The 19,506-nt window shown below is 42.5% G+C and overlaps 1 protein-coding gene across 8 annotated transcripts in view; it reads right to left on the bottom strand.

Moving 5' to 3' along the window:
* The window catches only part of YAP1 (Yes1 associated transcriptional regulator), an 81,514-nt gene that overhangs the window by 21,835 nt on the left and 40,173 nt on the right, over positions 1-19,506 (bottom strand). For 2 of the 8 annotated variants that reach the window (XM_082219388.1, XM_082219390.1), the window contains exons 4-5: positions 15,544-15,657; positions 2,113-2,306 (exon numbers count right to left, since the gene is read on the bottom strand). In XM_082219388.1, the coding sequence (XP_082075514.1) occupies positions 2,113-2,306; positions 15,544-15,657 (308 nt within the window). The remainder of the gene's footprint in view (positions 1-2,112; positions 2,307-15,543; positions 15,658-19,506) is intronic. The other 6 variants (XM_082219391.1, XM_082219389.1, XM_082219394.1 and 3 more) reach the window with 3 other exon arrangements.

Raw genomic sequence — 19,506 nt, 5'->3', positions numbered from 1 at the left:
AACACATCACTCTCTTCGCATTCTGACGAGGCAAGTTCCTGAGACAGCCAAAGATGACAAAAGGGTAAGGGAGTTAAGAGCTGACAAAAGCTGCTGCATAATGGAACAAGACGCTTAGGGGTGCTTACAGAGCACACGAACACATGTCATTTAACAGATAGGGGACATCAAGGTAGAGAACACGGTCCGGCCTGAAGTTAGTCAACTTCTCAAGAGGAAGTTACCGAAGAAGAAATCCAAAATTAGAAGCCTTATCTAAAAGCATGCTGGCATATGAATTTGTTTGAGGATTAATAGCAAAGCAGTTATAGGAAAAGCTTAAGACTATTTCAGCTGAAAGGACCCTTCTTTTTAACTTGTCCAGAGAAAAGTCATCATCAGTTTTGTTCTTAAGGAAGTGACACACATTCTGCAATAATCCAGTTTACACAACGTAGTTGTGCCTGCAAATATTCCTTCGGTACAGAATGTAGTGCGAGAGTTAGACTCCAGAACAAGGGCAGTTAAAGCAAGAGGCGATGAAGTCAAAAGCCTGAGGAAGTGATCTCCCAAGAGCATGAAAATATTTCATGATGCAAGACCCATCACCCAAAGGGGAAAAGAAGTTTAAAGAGGTTAGGATGTCTGCGATGCCCCATAACCTTCACAAAAGGTGATGCCAGACATTTGAGGCAAGGAGCTAATCAATAATTAGCAAAAGATCTAGGACAGGAAGCGCTGATTGAAAGCGACAGTTCTAGAAGGTAAGCTTAATTGTCTCTTTGGGGTTCATGCCTCCAGGGTTATTTTTTAAAAAAGAAAAGCAAAAGCAGCAATCAGCCTACAACCACATTGGAAAAACCATTAAAAGCTTTTAAAAACTAATTAAAACTGAAGTGAAAACAATCACTTAATCCAGTTTGCTTTTAAGAAAGCTAGGCTTTTGAGAATAGCTTGCAACATACATGTTGCCTAATGTGGATGAATTCTCCCAGCCCACCCTTCTGTCTCATAAATCACAGCGAAGCTGTACATAATGGGATGCGTGTGTACCATTGGCACACTCACATCAAGAATCTTTATCCAATGCCAAGGTTTAGCAAAATGCTAGTGACAAATTTCACATTTGCTTAGGGGGCCAGGGGTGGAGTGGGGATGAAGTGGTTGCTCTTAGATGGGTATTGTGAAGTAAATCCATGATGCCCAAATCATGACTCCAGTGACAGAGTTCATAACCTGGAGTTCTCATGAATGGTTCTGATTTTGTCAAATAGCAACTCATACTTAACTCACCACTACAAGATGTGATGATGGAAACAGGTATAGATGACTTCTTTTTTTACAAAAAAGTGGGGCAAACTCTGAAGACGTGTCTATCAGTGGCTATAAGCTATGAGAGCTAAAGGAAACCTCCATGTACAGAGGCACTATACCTCCAAAAACAAGGATGCTAGGGACTGTTAACAAGGCCACTATCTTCATGCCTTGCCTGCGAACTTTCGGAAGAACTTGGTTGGTTGCTGATGGAAACAAAGCAGTGGACTAAATAGCCCTACAGCCCAACTGCAGTTCATATGTCCTTATGGACCGCTTTGTTTTTATAGACACTGTGGGGAGCATTTTAACTACAAAGGAGTTGGGAGGCCTCAACTCAACAAGGCCAATTCCATTTTACAGGCTCTGTCCTCTGTGAAGCTGGAGAACTCGATAGGAACAATTTTTCCATGCAGAGCATTAATAGCTTTTGCAAAGCATCCCAGCAGGTTGCAGTCCATGTGGCAGTGTTTTAAGTGCTGAAAGGAGCGCCAATGCTAGGAAGCCTTGCAGGAGAGGTGGGAAGGGGGGAACCCACCTTGCAACAGACGTATTCTGAAGAGGCAATTGAACCTGAGATACATTCACAGCTGTGATGGTCCTGTCTGCTTGCAGCAATGTCACTTTGCTTGGGCAGTTTAGTGGAGGAAACATTCCTTAGAGTGCATAGGTCTGAATGCTTACCTTCCACACGAAAACAAGGTACCTCTTTCTTCCTCCAATCTATTGATGCTTGCTGGAACTACCAGTGGATGAGCACAGCGCCACCCACACATGCACAAGCAGCAATTTATGTTAGAGTGGAAGCGCTTGTCTAACCTGCGGCCTCACCTGCCGAAGCAGTTCTTGGTGTTTCAGCCGCAACCTCTCCTTTTCCATCTGCAGTTGCTGTAGCCTCATCTGCTGCTGTTGATTGGAGTTGCTGCCCCCCAGAACTCCACCAGGCGGACTTTGGGGGGCTATTGGGGGCGGCTGCTTCACGGGAGCACTTTGGCTGATTCTCTGGCTCATAGCTGTGGAGGCAAGCAATAGGGCAGGCGTTTTAAAAAGCAACTTGAAAGCCGCAGTTCAGAAAGCTATCCATTTGCGTTTCCAAATGGATTTAAGGTAGACATCCAAAGTCATACAGTGGTACCTCGGGACTACGAATAGCCCTGTTAACTAAATATTCGGGAAATGAACTCCACAAAACCAGAAGTAGGTGTTCCGGTTAGCGAACTTTGCCTCAGAAGATGAGGCCTCGGTCTAAGAACGCTTTGGTTTAAGAACAGACGTTCTTAACAAATTAAGTTCATAAACCGAGATACCACTGCACATTATCATGGCCCAAAATGTGATTGTGTAACAGGCTTTATGGATCATTTTGGCATAAAGGTATAAAATAAGTAGTGGCGAGTTTCATTTCAAAATTTCATTTCAAAATGGCAGACTCCACAGGCAAAGATAGGACTCAGCTCAAGCTTGTTGCTTATTTCTACTTGAGGCTGCTTAGATTCTGAAGAAGTGTGCATGCACACAAAAGCTCACACCAATAACAAACTTAGTTGGTTAGTTTTTTTTATTTTGTTTTGACTACAGCAGACCAACACGGCTACCTACCTGTTACTAGATTCTGACAATTAGGCTTGACAAGGCTTGCTTCATTACTTTATCTATAAAGTCTCTAGCCCTCATTGCTGCCCGTGGTTGAATACATTCATGTAGCATCTGTGGTGAGCTCTGATAGAGCAACATTTGCAGTCCCCCTATTCCTTCATTCATTTTTGCTTTTTACCCATCTAGTCATTTCTACCCTTTTCTAAATTCCAGTGCTACTGAAAACAGCTGTTGCCGGAAGAGTACCAGTTATAAACTGCACAAGCAATTTATGTGCAGCTTATTCAGAGTGCGGAACCAGGGTTTTCTTGGTGATAAAAATATTGTAGGAGATCGATCTCGGTCCATAACTTTCCAGTACGCATTTATTGTGGGTTTTTTATATACACAGAGATTTTTCAAGTACCCAGTATATACCGTATTTTTTGCTCTATAAGACTCACTTTTTCCCTCCCAAAAAGTAAAGGAAAATGTGTGTGCGTCTTATGGAGTGAATACAGGCTGCACAGCTATCCCAGAAGCCAGAACAGCACTCCTAGAACATGCTGCGCAGTGATCCCTTTTGCTGTTCTGGCTTCTGAGATTCAAATATTATTTTTTCTTGTTTTCCTCCTCCAAAAACTAGGTGCATCTTATGGTCTGGTGTGTCTTATGGGGCAAAAAATACGGTATTTATTAAATTCCTATGCCTCCCCATAACCACTGGGCAGCATACATAAAATGCTAAACATGGTTTAAAAAACTAAAACATTTAATTCTACTACAGAAGAAGTGTTGTGGGCTGTTTTCTATTTTATTTATGCTGTCCATTCTCTGAATGAACTGGCAGGCCACTTAAGACTCTAGATTAACTTTCATATCTCAACTATGTATAATTGAAGTAAACACTGAAGCACCATTCACGGCATCATCCCCAAAATATCAGCCTTATGGTTGCTCTAAATCCAAACTGCGAGGAAGGTGTTCAACAGAATGGAGCATTGTAGTACATTTTCTCATCACATTTAATGTCAGAAGTTTAAAAGGAAGGAGATTTGCAATTATAGGTGGCAAATGGTAAATATAAGATGATTCTGAGATGAAATAATCTGAATTTAAACCAGCCTCTCGCTTGTTAGTATGCATTAACTCAGAGAGCCTCTGTTCTGAAGACCTAGACATTGTAACTAGAATGCTTGCGTACCTTTCCCCCTTTTTCATTTCTTTTGCGTTAAATCATGGGCAAATCATACACAACTGCTGTGTGCTATAATCACAAGCAGAAGTGGAAATGGAAAAGGACGAAATGTAAAACTTAGGAATCAACAGCACAAAATAAATTCCTGTTTGTAAATATAGATATGTGTTAGAGAGAGAGAGAGAGAGAGAGGAAAAGGAAAAGAAATGCTTTTTGAATGTCAGAATACTGAAGAAAAGGACAAATCCTAAAACAACTCTGTCTTGGGTTGTGTTTTGGGATGCACCCACCCCCAGAACTTTTACCAACCAGGGATCACAGAACTGAAGTCTTCTCTTAGCTGATAGAGACCATGGATTTAGATAATCCAGCAAACTTCACAGTGAATTCCACAACAGGAGGCCCTGCACTGCTTGAAAAGCCAATTCCGAAACGAGGGGGAAGTTAAAAACTAGCTGCTCATACTGTACAAAGAGTGGGCTCTTTAAAAATAATAAATAAATAAAAGCCTCAATATGCATGTCCAACTTCCCTTGTGTGCATCAAAAGCAGTTGTTAAAATCATGGTCATAAGACAGTTTTATTTTGATGTCTTTTAAGTATTTAGTGATCCAAATCTCTCCCTATTGCTGAGAACAACCATCTTCCCATATATTTTCAACCAGAACAGTCTAATAAAAGGGGAGAACAAACTGAATTCAGAACAGCGACGGCCTGGAAGATAGAAAGCAGGACGCCGAGATGACAGTTCTTCCCTAGGGAGGCTCACTTCACAATTTGGTTTACATCAAGAGCTCTCAAAGTCAGTTTAAACTAACCAAGCACTTGGGCAGCAAGGCTGCTATTCCGATTACACGTTTTAGCCAACTGGGCTGCTCCTAGGTCATAGAAACAAAATACATTTGACGATAAATATAGGCTCATGTAGAAATTGTGCCAGTTTCCATTTCGGTTGTAAATAGACAGCCATCGGCCAGCTCCACTGGGCTGTAGATCAAACCCAGGCTATTTATAGGCATGTGGCAAAAAATAACCAAACACTTTCAATTCCTTGAACATATTCTCAGCCAGTTCCAAGACGCTCAAATGATTAGCATTTAAGAGCGCAATTCCTCCAGGAAAGATCTCCTACAGGAGGCAAAATAAAAAGCAACAGGATGAGAATGGGGGGCTGGAGGAACACGGGTACTTCTTGGCCCTGCCACTCTAATTCATAAAATGGAAGGAGGGGGCTGCCATGATTTTATGAAAAAAGGCAATGCCCCCAATGCCTTCGCAGTGCAGAAGGGACACGTTGCTTAAAAAAGAAAAAAAACACACTGAATGAATATATCCAGGCTTATCTGAAGACTACCAGGGTTCAGTCTGCAAATGTAGCACATCAAGAAAAATTAAAAATGTCTTCATTGTGTTATGGATTATTATACAGGTAGCCAGGGCTATTAAATAGCTAACCAGGGGTCCAGCTTTGGAAAACACATTTGTTTGTGCTATTAAACATCCTATACTTGGCAAGCAACACTTTTTATTGGGGCGGGGAGATCATCAATGAGCAATCAAAGGAAGAGATGTTGCACAGCAAAGCCCATACAAATAAAGGCTTAGCTGTGCAACCTTCATAAAGGTAAAGGGACCCCCTCACCGTTAGGTCTAGTTGTGGACGACTCTGGGGTTGCGGTGCTCATCTTATTTTACTGGTCGAGGGAGCCGGCGTACAGCTTCCGGGTCATGTGGCCATCATGACCAAGCCGCTTCTGGCGAACCAGAGCAGGGCACGGAAACGACGTTTACCTTCCCACCGGAGTGATAGCTATTTATCTACTTGCACGTTGACTTTTGAACTGCTAGGTTGGCAGGAGAAGGGACCGAGCAATGGGAGCTCACCCTGATCGGCAAGCCCTAGGCTCTGTGGTTTAACCCACAGCGCCACCCGCGTCCCTATTAAAAACTGATTTCCTGCGTGCAAAGTTTTTACATACCTTCAACTCCACTTTGGAGGTTCGAGAAAGACATCTAATGATCTTTAAATAGTTAGCTTATTTTTAAAGTCTGCCCAGACGGAGAAGGTGGGGAGGGAGGCAAAATGACTTCCTTTATCTGCTAGAGCTAGGATTTAACCAGCTTCCTGTTCCTTACTTTCATGGGTATCAAGGAAGTATTTAACTACGAGGGTCAACACCCACAAATGGGGCAAGTAACAAAGACCTCACAGGCAGACGAGGAACAAAAATGTCTTTATTTCAAAGAGGAAAGAGAGGGATTTAGGAGGAAAGAGGGATTTGGAGCAAGGAATGAGGGGAATAGCATTTTATAGCACATAACTACATTGTTTTTCTTAACGATCACACTTTAGTAAGTTAGCATTTTAGGACAGAATACAGTCTCTTCAGTTTTTCTACTCTACGTCTGCAACTTGGATGAAGTTTTAAGAATATTCTATAATCAGTAGGAATCAAGATACTAGGAATACCCCACCCCTTTCTATCTCAAAAGCAAGGACTGTGTCGTTCTTGGTCGTATTGATTGGTTATCTTTACAGAGAGTGGGACAAAGGGAATGCAAACTTTTATTTTATTTATTCAATTTCTGTACCGCCCTTTATCAGAAGATCACCATATTTAAGACTATTAATATTCTCTGCAATGCAAAATTCAGCAATATCTTGCATTAATGCAGGCTGCATTTGCTCCTTTCAAAAATATGGAGCAAACGTAGGCAGGACCCTGGCATTTTTGCTTCTTTTACATAAGGCTCCCACTGTTTGTATAAATCAAGTAAGAACTGGTCCCCTTGCATTCTCCACAAAGGAAGAATAATAGAAGTTATGACTAAGCTGTTTAACTTTGAAGTGTCAGCATAGTACACAAACTTCAACTGGCAAATCTGCAATTTATATTTTGCATTACAAGTATACTATAACTTTCCATTAACTTTGTTTTCATCCTCACATATGAACTGTGCATGGCACCAAGAGCAATTAAAATGGAGGGGAACTCTTTTGTATAGTATTTCTGGGGCTGAAGTTTGCAAGTGCCTTTGTGCATTCATTACGTTTAAACAATACCTTAAACAACATTTTTGCTTTTGAGGGCAAGCCTGACCCAATGCAACTGTTCAGTCCTTTGCACTGTGGTAGGAAGTAGCTTGGATGGCTGGAAGTCTCCCTCTGTCCAGCCCCAAACCTTGGTCCATAGAGTAATGCTAGCATCTCTACTCTGGAAGAAGCAATGATTTCCATCACCTGCCAAAAGCTCCTGAACAAGGCATTTGGAAGGCAGGGAGGGGCTGATCTGGCCCTGGATCCAGAGCCAGCCGCACTGGCATAATTTGACAACGTTGAGCCCAATCCATACCTGAATGCCAGGCCATTGGTGCAACCAAGTAGGGTTTTGCTTCGCTCACTTTTCACACCAGCTGATGTGAGTGGAAGGACCAAGATGCAGCTACACCATTCTCACACACACACACTGCTGCCCAGCTGGGATTAGGATTATATCATGTGACACAGAGCTACTTCTTACTTTTGGGAACTTGAAAGCACCAATTTTCTAACTGTCAACTCCCTCTTGCATCCTTTGAACCACCAGCAGTACAGTCGTACCTTGGTTGTCAAACGGAATCCATTCCAGAAGTCCGTTCGACTTCCGAAAACCAGGGCAGGGGTTCCGATTGGCTGCAGGAGCTTCCTGCACTCAATCGGAAGCAGCGGCGGACGATCAGCTTCCAAAGAACGTTCGCAAACCGAAACACTCACTTCCGGGTTTGTGGAGTTCAGGAGCTAAAATAGACGAGTACGAAGGCGTCTGACAACGAAGGGACGACTGTACTTTAGAGGTACAGTTCTCCGAATGTGAAGTGCTCCTGTTGAAAGACGAGGGGTGTTTTCCTGTTCTGAGTACGTGGCGCTAGTCACATGCTGCCAAACACGCATGCTTGCCACTGCCCTATGGTTAGATTTGACTCCAATGATGTTTTGAGATAGCAACAGGCTGATCATGCAGGTACAACTCATGCCCATGTATCCTAGTCACTGACGTTGTGTAAGCATGATTCCTTCCTTCAAGCATTATAGGAGCAGGATGGGATTCAAGACGAAAGGAACTGGCAGTTGTGCTTTTCTGGTAATGAGAGGTCTGGTTTTGCTCCACTCACCTTCTGGGCCCTCAAATTGTCATGAGAATTGAGCAAGTGTTACCTCTCATTCACCCTACCTAGTTATACTTCAAGAGGCTCACGTCTGCTGCTACTTCACTTGGAGAGGCTTCCTATAAAAACCACATATACTGTAAAATGGAGAGGAAGTACCCAGACAGGTTGCATCTTTCTCCAGCCAATGTGTCAAGAATATATAAAGAAGGTCACTAAATTTTGAACGGTTTATGTAAGACTACCCACCTAAACAGCTGAAAGGGTGAACAGCTGAATCAAAAAGAAGCTGGAATGTGTAAACAAGATGCTTCATTTAATTACCAGTGCTGGTATTCCAGTGAGAACAATACAGGGAAATGAGGACCACTTCGTGATCCCACAAGTTGGCAAGGAAGGGGAATTCCTTGGTGGCCGAGTCTCAATGTGTTTGATTTCTTTTGTTCCAAAATGCCTGAACAATTGGGCACATGCTACTTGGTTGCTTTATTTATTTATTTATTTATTTATTTATTTATTTATTTAGTTCTACATCTTATGTAGTAATAGAAGCTTCCTGTGGAGGAGGGTTAATTTCTGAGTTTTGCTCAAAAATTACATTTATTTCTCCTCCTTGGTGCTTTGTTTTCAGTGTTTGCAATGGAAATCAGACTGCAATGAGAGTCCATCTATTCTTGTGAACAAAGCATTTTGAAGTCTCCTAAATCACTGAGTGAGTTTGTTTTTTAAAAAAATCTACTTTTAACCTAGAGTTGCTAAATACAGTGGTACCTCGGATTAAGAACTTAATTCGTTCCGGAGGTCCGTTCTTAACCTTTAGCTTATGGGGCCTCCAGCTGCCACCATGCCGCTGCTGCGTGATTTCTGTTCTCATCTTGAAGCAAAGTTCTTAACCCAAGGTACAATTTCTGGGTTAGCGGAGTCGTCTGTAACCTGAAGCGTCTGTAACCCAAGGTAACACTGTACACATTTCTTAAAAGAGAGGAGTGTGAAACAGGGCATTTTGGTACCTCAGATGGAAAACCCACATTCCCCTCAACTTAAACATGGTGCTCAGTTTACAAAGCAATTCATCTGCATGCTCTGACCTGGAAAGAACAACAGATGAACCAACACACAGTTGTTCATTGCAGCGGGTTTTGTACTGGACATCTATTCTACAGTTACATCTGCAGAACTCCATACCATAGCTCACATCATCCAAGCGTCTCCCAATCACCAGCAGCAGATTATTATTATTTTGTATGGGTGGGTGGGATTATCATGGGGAGATCCTGATCTGTGAAAATTGATTCTGTTTGATTTGTGGGAAGGAAAGTTAAGATTCAAACCACTAATTTTGGATTTTCATATGCGCTGTGAGCCAGAAGGGGAAAAGGTCAGGCGAGAGAAGGGTGCGAGCAGAACAAATTCCCTTGGCACAGACATTTGAAAACTGAAACACAGCCATCACTACCATGTAGAACTTAGAACGTTTCGAGGAAGGCTCCTTTCTCTGTTCAATAGCAGGCTGTCTCCCATTTGCCATCGCCCTCAATCAAAGAAGTCCACATGCTTGTGCTTCTCTTTCCCCTTTCCCCTTCCCCCTTCAGCCGAGCTCTTTAACTGAAAAGGCCTGGAACAGATTAAAAGTTCAACCACAGAATAATTTTTTTTGGAAAAAAAATATTCTGGCGTGTACTCAAGTCTGTCTGCACTATGCATACACACTGGGCCCAAAAAGGGAAACTATGCAGTGAAAAAATAAAACAGCTGTATGCCTCTCTTTTTTGGATATTGAAGCTTTTGAGTTTAACTGATGCAGCACTTCACATCTTAGGAAAGGATGGAATGCTTAAGACAAGTAGTTGCATTGCTCGGAGTGAGGAGACACCACTGTTCACAGCAGATTGAGTGTGTTTTCCCCAGCTTGTGACCTTTGCTCTAGCTCCTTATTCCAGATAGCCTTTTACAACTCTTGCAAGTAAAAGTGGGGGGGGAGGGGGGAGAGAAAGAGATCAATGCATGGGGGAAAGGAGCAAAAAATGAAACACACACCCCCACCCTTTCCTTCTCAGATCATCAACACATGGCCCAGACATGACACTTTGCAGATCACTCTTTCCTGGGAGAAGCAGAGGTCGCCTCGGCCCTACCAAACATGGTTTGGTTCTCACAGTAACACAGTTCTAAGAGCTGCAGCTCTAAAATCATTTTGGTATGATCACCCAAAAATATTTTGAGCTGCCAGCACTCAGTGTAGTGATGGGCAAGTAGCCATTCCGTGTGCCTAAATAGCAACCTGCTTGGTCATCATTTCTTCCAGGTATCCAGGCAAGGAAAGTTTTTCAACCTAACAGTTGGTTCCTCTTCTACTGCCTTTCAGGTCACTGCTGAGCCACACACGGTGGACCAATTTAAAATTACAAGGCTATTTAAATCAAATCACAGGGAAAGGGGCCAATTCATATCAAGTTCCCCATCTTTTGATTCATCTATTTCTTGAACAACTATGAATTTTAATTGGTTACTAATACAGTTAAAGCCTATCTGCTTGCCACTAAACAGAACATTTTACTACATAGGCGCACTGTTAACAGTTGCTCTGTTACAAAGCCCACTAAAGATATAAATCCATTAAGAGGAGTAATTGTGAAATTACGAGTTTCCGTTTGGCTTGATATACACATCCAGGCACTAAACAAGATCATTTACGGTTAAGTGCTCCAAACTTCCCAGAAGTAATGGCTGGTAATATTTTCATGGTATGGAAAGTGTCCATGCTAGTCTACATTTTCAGTTCACACAATAAATTATTCCACTTTGGAGCTAGCTATTTTAGTGCTTGACCTTAGGACAATTTTTTTTTTTTATTTTTGCCTCAGGTTCATCTTTTGAATAAAAAAAAATCAGGCTTTTAACTCAGTGTATCTAGTAAGGCATACTTTCTGCAGGGAAGTGATCTGGGGTGTTTCAGAGTGTAATACAGGCATAGGCAAACTCGGCCCTCCAGATGTTTTGGGACTACAACTCCCATCATCCCTGACCACTGGTCCCGTTAGCTAGGGATGATGGGAGTTGTAGTCCCAAAGCATCTGGAAGGCTGAGTTTGCCTATGTCTGGTGTAATACCCTGAAGCACAAATGTTGTCATTTGTGAATATAATAAAAGGGGAACAAATCTGTTACAGTACAAAGAAAGCTTTACTGCATCTGTGAGCAAGCACCCTGCTTTTGAAATTGTATAGCTATGAAAGCTTTTGCAACATACAAAGCTGCCTAAAACTTGACAAGTTAGTTCTAATTCCTAGCTGACATTCACTCTTCAAGACATACAGCCAGTTTCACTGTAACTGCAATTATTCAACCGGCCTACAAAGACCTTCCAAGTGACACAAGCCAATGGCAGTGGTGGAACAAAAAATGGTTTTCTGACCACTATCTTCATTCCACCTCCATAAACACCTTAACAAACCATCACCAAACAACCACAGGTACAGTTATACCAATCAGATTACAGCTCCTCCTATACAGCCACCCAGTGAAATCATAGCATTTCTGGAGAGTTTGATGCTTGGGTATGTGATTTCTCAAGGGTATCCACTTATTTAAAGAGAGGAATGAAGGTCACATAGCACGAGCCTTCAATGGTTTAAGATTTCCAGCAGGGGTGGTGGACAGAAAAATGCAGACCATGATGTTTTTGAAACTCTTTCCCCATACTATACAATGTCGTTTCAGGAGTGGAGGCACCCTTTCCCCTTTCTTGTTCTCCCCATTTCTTCTATCTGGCAATAAAGCGGTTAGGCTGAGGCTGCCAGGCAATCCTGCACTTGACCTCCAGTAGGACTAAACTATCTAGAACAGAGCAGAAAGGCTCTGGGTGCGTGGGAAAGGAGAAAGACATCTCTTCTTCCTTCCCTGCTGCTGAATGGTCCTCTTCCCCTAAGTTCTTAGACATCACTGCAATGTTGCTGCTTTATCCTAGCTGGAACTCTGAACAAGAGAACTCCTTAGAACACATTGCACTATTCCATTGTGGTTCATCACTTTTTCTTAAGTTGCATAGCACCTCAAATTTACTAGGTGTTTTGGCAGTCTGGTGTCAGAATGCCTCTCATACTGAACTGACCCAAGATCTAAAGATGAAGGACAGGAAACAAACAAACAAACAAACAAACAAACAAACAAACAAGGCACTAGTATGGTGTCTCACTAACTCTTGAGCTCCCTGATCTTTTGCAATCCTCAGCCTTCTTCCTCTCCACAAACAAAATAGGGCTGTTAAATTTATTGCCTTAGTTAACTGTATCCTGAAGAGTCAGAAGGCTTATTTAGCGCTGAAAGGTGCAATCCTAACCCTACTTACCTGGGAGCAAGCCCCACTGAATTCAATGGGACTTACCACTGCGCAGGCATGGCTGGGATTTTGCTGTAAAACATTAACACACAAATACGAGTAGCGAGATCTAATACGGGGAAAACAAGAGCTGTCGAGTCTTCCAGCAGTGTGCACTTGTGAAGTTAATGCACCTCCCTGAAGAGGCCCACAGCTGTTGATAGGTCAAAAGCCCTGTGAAGCTTCAAAGCCTTTTGTACACCTTCAGCCTGACCTACTCAGTGTCTGCACATTATTTTCATTTCACTGCACTAAGGCCAAGACAAAACTTCAGAAGCCACAAATATCTGCTTTCTTGCCAGTATCACGTCTGTTGTGTGGTTCTTTATAAGGACGTATGTACGGGTATAACATTCTAAAATAAAGAACCAGCCAGCAGAGTTACTGCATTTTTAAAGAGTATCTTAACTTCACATATCCTGCTTTCCTTTACAGAAATACCCAACAGCTTCCCTAAGATTCCAATATCCCTTTTAAGTACCAATGCTCAAGTTTAACAATGTGGCGTCACCACAAGCTTTCAGAGCATTCCCTGGCCCTAGCTGTCTATCCCATATTAGTGGCCCTGTACATGCATTGGGGACGCGGGTGGCGCTGTGGGCTAAAGCCTCAACGCCTAGGGCTTGCTGATTGAAAGGTCGGCGGTTCGAATCCCCGCGGTGGGGTGCGCTCCCGCTGCTCGGTCCCAGCGCCTGCCCACCTAGCAGTTCGAAAGCACCCCCGGGGGCAAGTAGATAAATAGGTACCGCTTACCAGCGGGAAGGTAAACGGCGTTCCGTGTGCGGCTCTGGCTCGCCAGAGCAGCGATGTCACGCTGGCCACGTGACCCGGAAGTGTCCCCGGACAGCGCTGGCCCCCGGCCAATAGATGTGAGATGGGCGCACAAACCCCACAGTCTGTCAAGACTGGCCCGTTCGGGCAGGGGTACCTTTACCTTTACCTTACATGCATATTTAACATTATTTTCTCTTACCCAATATTATTATATCCTTACTAAACAAAAGAAATTAATAAACAGGTACCCAAATAAGCCGTGGTAAAGCCTATATAATATTTTGTGGAGAAGTTTCCATTAAGGCCAAAACAATTGTTTTTAAACACAACATGCCCATTTTTAGCTTTCTTGGGGGGGGGGTGTGGAAATATTGTTTATGTGAATTCCAACCAATTTCAAAACTGCAATCCTAAATACTTACTAGTGAGTAAACCCCACTGCACACAGTAGGACTTTCTCCTGAGTAAACACGCACAAGATTTTTCTGTGTGTGAAACTAAAAAGTTTACTTTCAAGTCATTAGAAACCGCTCCTTCAGGAAGCTGGTTTCAAGTTCTGATTTCCCAATAAGCTACAGGAAGACAGAAAATGAAACCAAAAGGATCACACAGATGAATTCTAAAGGAATTGACATGGGGGGGATATCCAAAAGGTGGCGCTTGGCCCTGGATCTTAGGCAGGTCAATCAAAAAATCATGTTTTTGTAAGAAAAAGATCAACAACTTTTGGGGTGTCCTGGCTTTTACTTTTTCAAATATGGCAGCTCTCTAAATGGCCTACATAAAATTGATCGCCAAAAAGCATGGTTGCAAACATGGTTTGCTGCCCTGTTACCCACCCACTCCCTTCCACTCCCCAGCCCCAGGCGAATAATCCCTTATTCACCAAGTATTTCAGCATCCTTCACAGCTGTTCAGCCACCATGCTTTGTAAAAGGGCATGCCTGGATCTCTCAACCATGCCAACAGATAAGAAGAGACAACACTCGTGGTGTTGCTAGATTTGGAACAAACACTACAGTGCACCCAGTTCTTTGCTATAAACAAGTTTCCAAAGCTTTATGCATTATGTATCTGCTGAGGGGTTCTCCCATTGATCATTACAGCAAACTATAGTGCAAGGTTTATAACAATGCAAGTTATAAAACAAGTCTTGCTGGCATAGCAAAGAAAAAATAATGACGATTTTATATTAATGCGGACAATTAGATGGCAAGTACTTCTACTGCCAAGTAAACCCATGAGTGCAACAAAAACGGGCAACCCTTAAGACAAAGATCCTATAAAATCCTGAACCTTGGCATTAAAGCTGTTGTCACCTGTAATCTAACCTTGGGTGCCAACCATTGGCTGAGGCATTGTGACATCACAGAATGTTCACAACAATCCTACTTGGAGAAGAAGGGACAGTCACGTGCTTGCAATGTTGTTGCTGTGTAAGGAGTGGAAAATCAGCCATGGAAAAGCAAATGCATGCATTGATTAGCATAAGGGACTGAATCAGAGGTGCTTGGAAGATCAAGTCCTGAGAAATTGAGGGGGATTTACTTCAAGGAAAAGTAAAGGCTGAAAAGCTGAGTGGAAAGAGGACTCATGAGGCAGATCAGCTGTCTCTAATCCCTTTAGTGTATAAAGCTAGTGTAGATAGAAGCTTGAAGACCAAGCCATGAACTAGAATAATTCTGGGTCAAATTGTTTCCCTGAACTAAGCAGCCTAAGCCCTCTATGGGCATCATTAGGCTAACTTTACAGAATCGTTATAACAATTGTCAGCGTAAGTAAAGCATGTCAAACATTGTAAAGATGCAACATATTATTCAAGGAGCCTACAATACAAGAATCTGAGGAAGGGGTGGGAAGGAGGCTGCAGAAAACTCAAATGTAGTGGGCTGGCAGTGTCAATGAGAGGAGGACACTGGGGGAAAATCTATCCCACTGCCTAGGGACGGGAGTGTTATGTGTTAACAGAAGTGGGCAGAAGCACAAGACAGTTAAAGAGACATGAGGTACGGAGATAGGTGGGGGTGAATTTTAGAAATTAATCTGAAATACTTAGCCAAGTCTTTGGCTACAGGTAGCCAGTAAAAAGGAAAAAATATATGTTATATTTACCTAAGTACAAAGGTGTCTTAAGGGAGGGGAAACAAAAAAAAAGAGTCTTAAGTGAGAGGAACTTTTACCAAAGCGTGGGTCAAGCCTTGGATCTAGCCAAGATGTGGTCTTGTTCTTATGGTTTATGTAGTAAATTTCTCCATCCTGGGTCATGGCTTGTTCCCATCCATCAGGGAGCGGGCCTGTAACACAGAAGGAAGCAATTCATAGTAGGCTCTGCTTTGCCCCTACTGAAAAAGTTAGCCAATTTTTATTAAGAACCCCCAAAAATGATTTACACAGCACACAGCACACATGAAACTAATAGTTTCAGTCTCTAGTAGCTCTGGAGGTGTGGGGGACAGAGAAAGATGCTGTGTTATAGTAACATATTCGTTTCGCGCATCTGGAGTGAAAAATCTCAAACTACCCCAGAGTTCACCCTATTTTTTATTTGCTCAAAATTTGCCCTATTCCCAAGATGTAACGCAGGTGGTGGTAAATACACATGCAGGAGACTAGTCTCTGGGCCCAAAGTCCTCATAGTTTGTATGTATAAAGCAACTATTTCTGTCTTTGTTTCTCCTTTATCGCTTTTTAGGAGCAGCTGAACATTCAATATTCCAGAAGCGTTTAGGATCTACTTTTGGCTTCCTTTGTGTCCTTGTTTAGTTTTTCTAAATGATTCCCCATATGTTGCACTTCATTTTTAAAGAATGTGAGTTGGCTGGCAATTTGTGGAGTCATTAGGAGGGTTGCAAAAAGTGTTACGACACTGTAGCAGGCAGGCTATTAGCGGCTCCTGTATTTTCTCCTGGACTCAGTGCAGGCCAGTGTGGGCCATACTAAGATGGACTTGGGCTGAGTAGACCACAGTCAGAGACTCACTAGATAAGATGCCCTGCCAGATACTTTCTCCGTTACTATCTATAGAATGGAAACAGTGATCACCCACTTCTTTCAGGACTGACAAGAGCATAGATGAACTAGAAACCGTGATGCATTTTGTACACTAAAATAACTATGTAGACTGTTAATCATAGAAGCATTTGTTTATTGGCGGGAAACAGCAATGTTCTATTTTTCTTCAGTGTCCCATCTTAATGAGCAGTGAGCTAATGTTCAGCATCAAAACATCACAGAAGCACAACATGCTCCACTTATCTCCAATGCAAATTCCAAATACGCCCATTAATTATGTAAATGTATGCATATGAAGTAGAAAGTGAAGAGGGTTAACTAATAGGCTTTCAGTGTTGCTCATCCACTGAGCAGAGAGAATGAAGTCTTAAGTTAGGAAGGACCACCCAAGATAGCACATATGGAGAGATTTGAAGAGTACGTTAAAGAGGAAAGTGTATTAGTAATACATTACGCTGCCTTTCCACAACACTCAAAAGGAAGAGGGTAAAAATGGTATTTCACAATAACTCAGATATAGCCATGCCCACCATCTTTGCACCTCCAGTTCTTATCCTCCCTCAGCAGCAGGAAGGTTCCCTTCTCTCTTTCCTCTTATTATCCATTGCTGCCTTTTATGCCCTGAAACCCCTCCCAGATTTTCTAGTGTCATCTACTTCCCTTCAAAATCTACATTGTCCATGAAGCTGTTCTTGACCCTCCATTCACCCAATTTCAACAAAATCTAAGTACCTGCCCCCCCATGTTCTAGACTGTCAACAAACATCTGGATGAGAGGATCCAGTAGGCATCTAAATTGGAAGGCTGTAGGAAATGGGGTTCTGCAAGGAACTCCACTGGGACCAGTGCTTTCTAACTTGCTTTAAAAAGGATTCGGAATTAGGAGTTTGCAGTGAAGTAATCAAGTTTGATGATGATGCTATGGCTTTGTACTACTTCCATCATTGGATTCAGTATGCCTCTGAAAGCCAACTGCTAGGAATTGCAAGTGATGAAAATGATGTTGCAGTCATGTCCTGCTTGTGGGCCTCCCATAGGCCTCTGAACACCAGCCTCTGGGGATCACGAAACGCAGTGGGCTATCACACTCATATACTGCTTGTTGGCTTTCCATGGGCATCTGGTTAGACACTGTGAGAACAGAATTCGGAACTAAATTAGCCCTTGGTTTAATTCAGCTGTCTCTTCTTATACCCTCCTGTTCTCTTTCAGCTGTCAACTCTTGGACTGAAAGCCACCAGGGCCAGGACCTATTTTAGCTCATGCTGCAAAGCACTATGTACATGGACAGGAAGTATTTTAGCAATCAGGATTTCTCGTTATTTTTATTTTTAAAATATAATGGCCAGCCCAAGATTACTTAATAAGTTGCATTGCTAAGGATGAATTCGAACACATCCAGTATTTTATCCTGGACACTCCACCAAGATTTCCACAGTGCATACATTGTAAAAACTCCCACCTTCAAAAAATGCATAGGTGTGTAATAAAAGAAGGCACAGGAAAACAAACGTAGCAGAAACATAGTTTGCTCCTGTTCCACTTTCAAAGCAGCATAAATCCCTTGCATAAATAGCGTAGGGCCGTAGGCAAAGCAGAAAGTATGCTACGAGATTTGAAAACAAGCTATATTTATGCCAGCTTTTACTAGACCAGACCCAATGGTGGGTCTCTACCAACAGGAGTTTGCAAGTGCAGGACGTATCACTGGCTGCTGCAATATTGCCCATTTTTGGCACAAATTCTGCTCGTTGCAAGTGGAGACACAGAATCACACTGCACAAAATGAGTGGACTACATTTTGTCATTGTGGCTGCAGCTACATCTGGGGTAGTTTAACACAGTTATGACTCCTGTCCCCTTCCATTCACCCCAATACCCATGCGTCATGCTCTTTCCATGTTCTTTGATACTTGTAAGTATCTCAGTCCAGGCAAACCACTTAGTAGCTATCATTATTAACCAAAGGAATTAGTAATATGCATTACTGTACACACACACACACACACACACACACACACACACACACAGAATCAAGACTACCATGCAGCCTTTCAGAAGCATCACCACTTCCCAACTGAGGACTTTGAAAGGGAAGAAAAATCATAACTTTGCCCGCCCCCCACCTTTTGGTGGACAGAGTAATTGACTGATTCTCAATTTGATCTTTCGTTGTGGCTGCAAGTGTGCCTCCCCTTCCACAACACAAACACAGTACCAAATGTGTCATTGCAGGAGGCCTCCCCCAAAAATTTCCAGTTTCTCTCTCATCCATGCCCAACTTCCCACTTCAATCATCACATGAAAAGTTGCAACCACCATCATTACTTTTGATAAACTACAAAAACTAAAGCTGCAGAAAGTGACAATTCCTACATAATCTGAGCTCTTAAAAGTCACCATCCAATGTTATGTGATCCATCTGTAATCTTTATTAAAGCCATGCAATTTCACATCCGAGAAGCCAGGTGTTCAAGTTTTAAAAATGCAGTTGTGTAACTCAATAATATACAAAATAGCTAGCACAGAATTCAGAGCTACAGCACCTCTGAGAGCTTGTTTGGACTAGGGATGGAGAACAACTCTCATTGTTTCTGTCTATTGGCTTACTCAGTGAGTCTGATGGGAACTGGAGTCCAACAACATCTAGAGGCCAATTGGTTTCCCACCCCTAGTTTAGATAAAGCAAGAAGTGGGTATACAATAAGAAAAGCAATGGCAAGGAAAGTTGCTTTGCTCTGTCTTTCCAACAAAGAATCAGCATGGAACAGGGAACTCATCTTAACACTGCACCTATGTATAATCGCCACAACTGTTCCCCATCTGGCATTCAGACAGCTGAAGGACTCGCATAGGTTAAGGGCCTGTAGCTGCATGGCACAGGTCTCAAGAGTTTAGAGCTGGTTCCCCACTTCAGTCAACCTCCATGAATTGGAAAGTGACAGAAACTGCAACAGACCTAGCATTTTAATTAGTGCCATGTTTTAAAGTAATGCCTGTAGAAGAGGACCACTGGCTTTTTTCGAGTAAGAGATCGACTGTCATAGGCAAGAATGGATTGTGCAGTTACTGAGCCACTTCCCAAAAAAGGGATCGAACAAAGCAGTGTTGACTTTTTCAAAAGGTTTTGC

The sequence above is a fragment of the Podarcis vaucheri genome (assembly GCF_965113315.1).
Source record: "Podarcis vaucheri genome assembly, chromosome: 4".
Classification (NCBI taxonomy): Eukaryota; Metazoa; Chordata; class Lepidosauria; order Squamata; family Lacertidae; genus Podarcis; species Podarcis vaucheri.
Note: the sequence above shows the minus strand (reverse complement) of the source record. Positions and strands in the feature narration are given on the sequence as shown.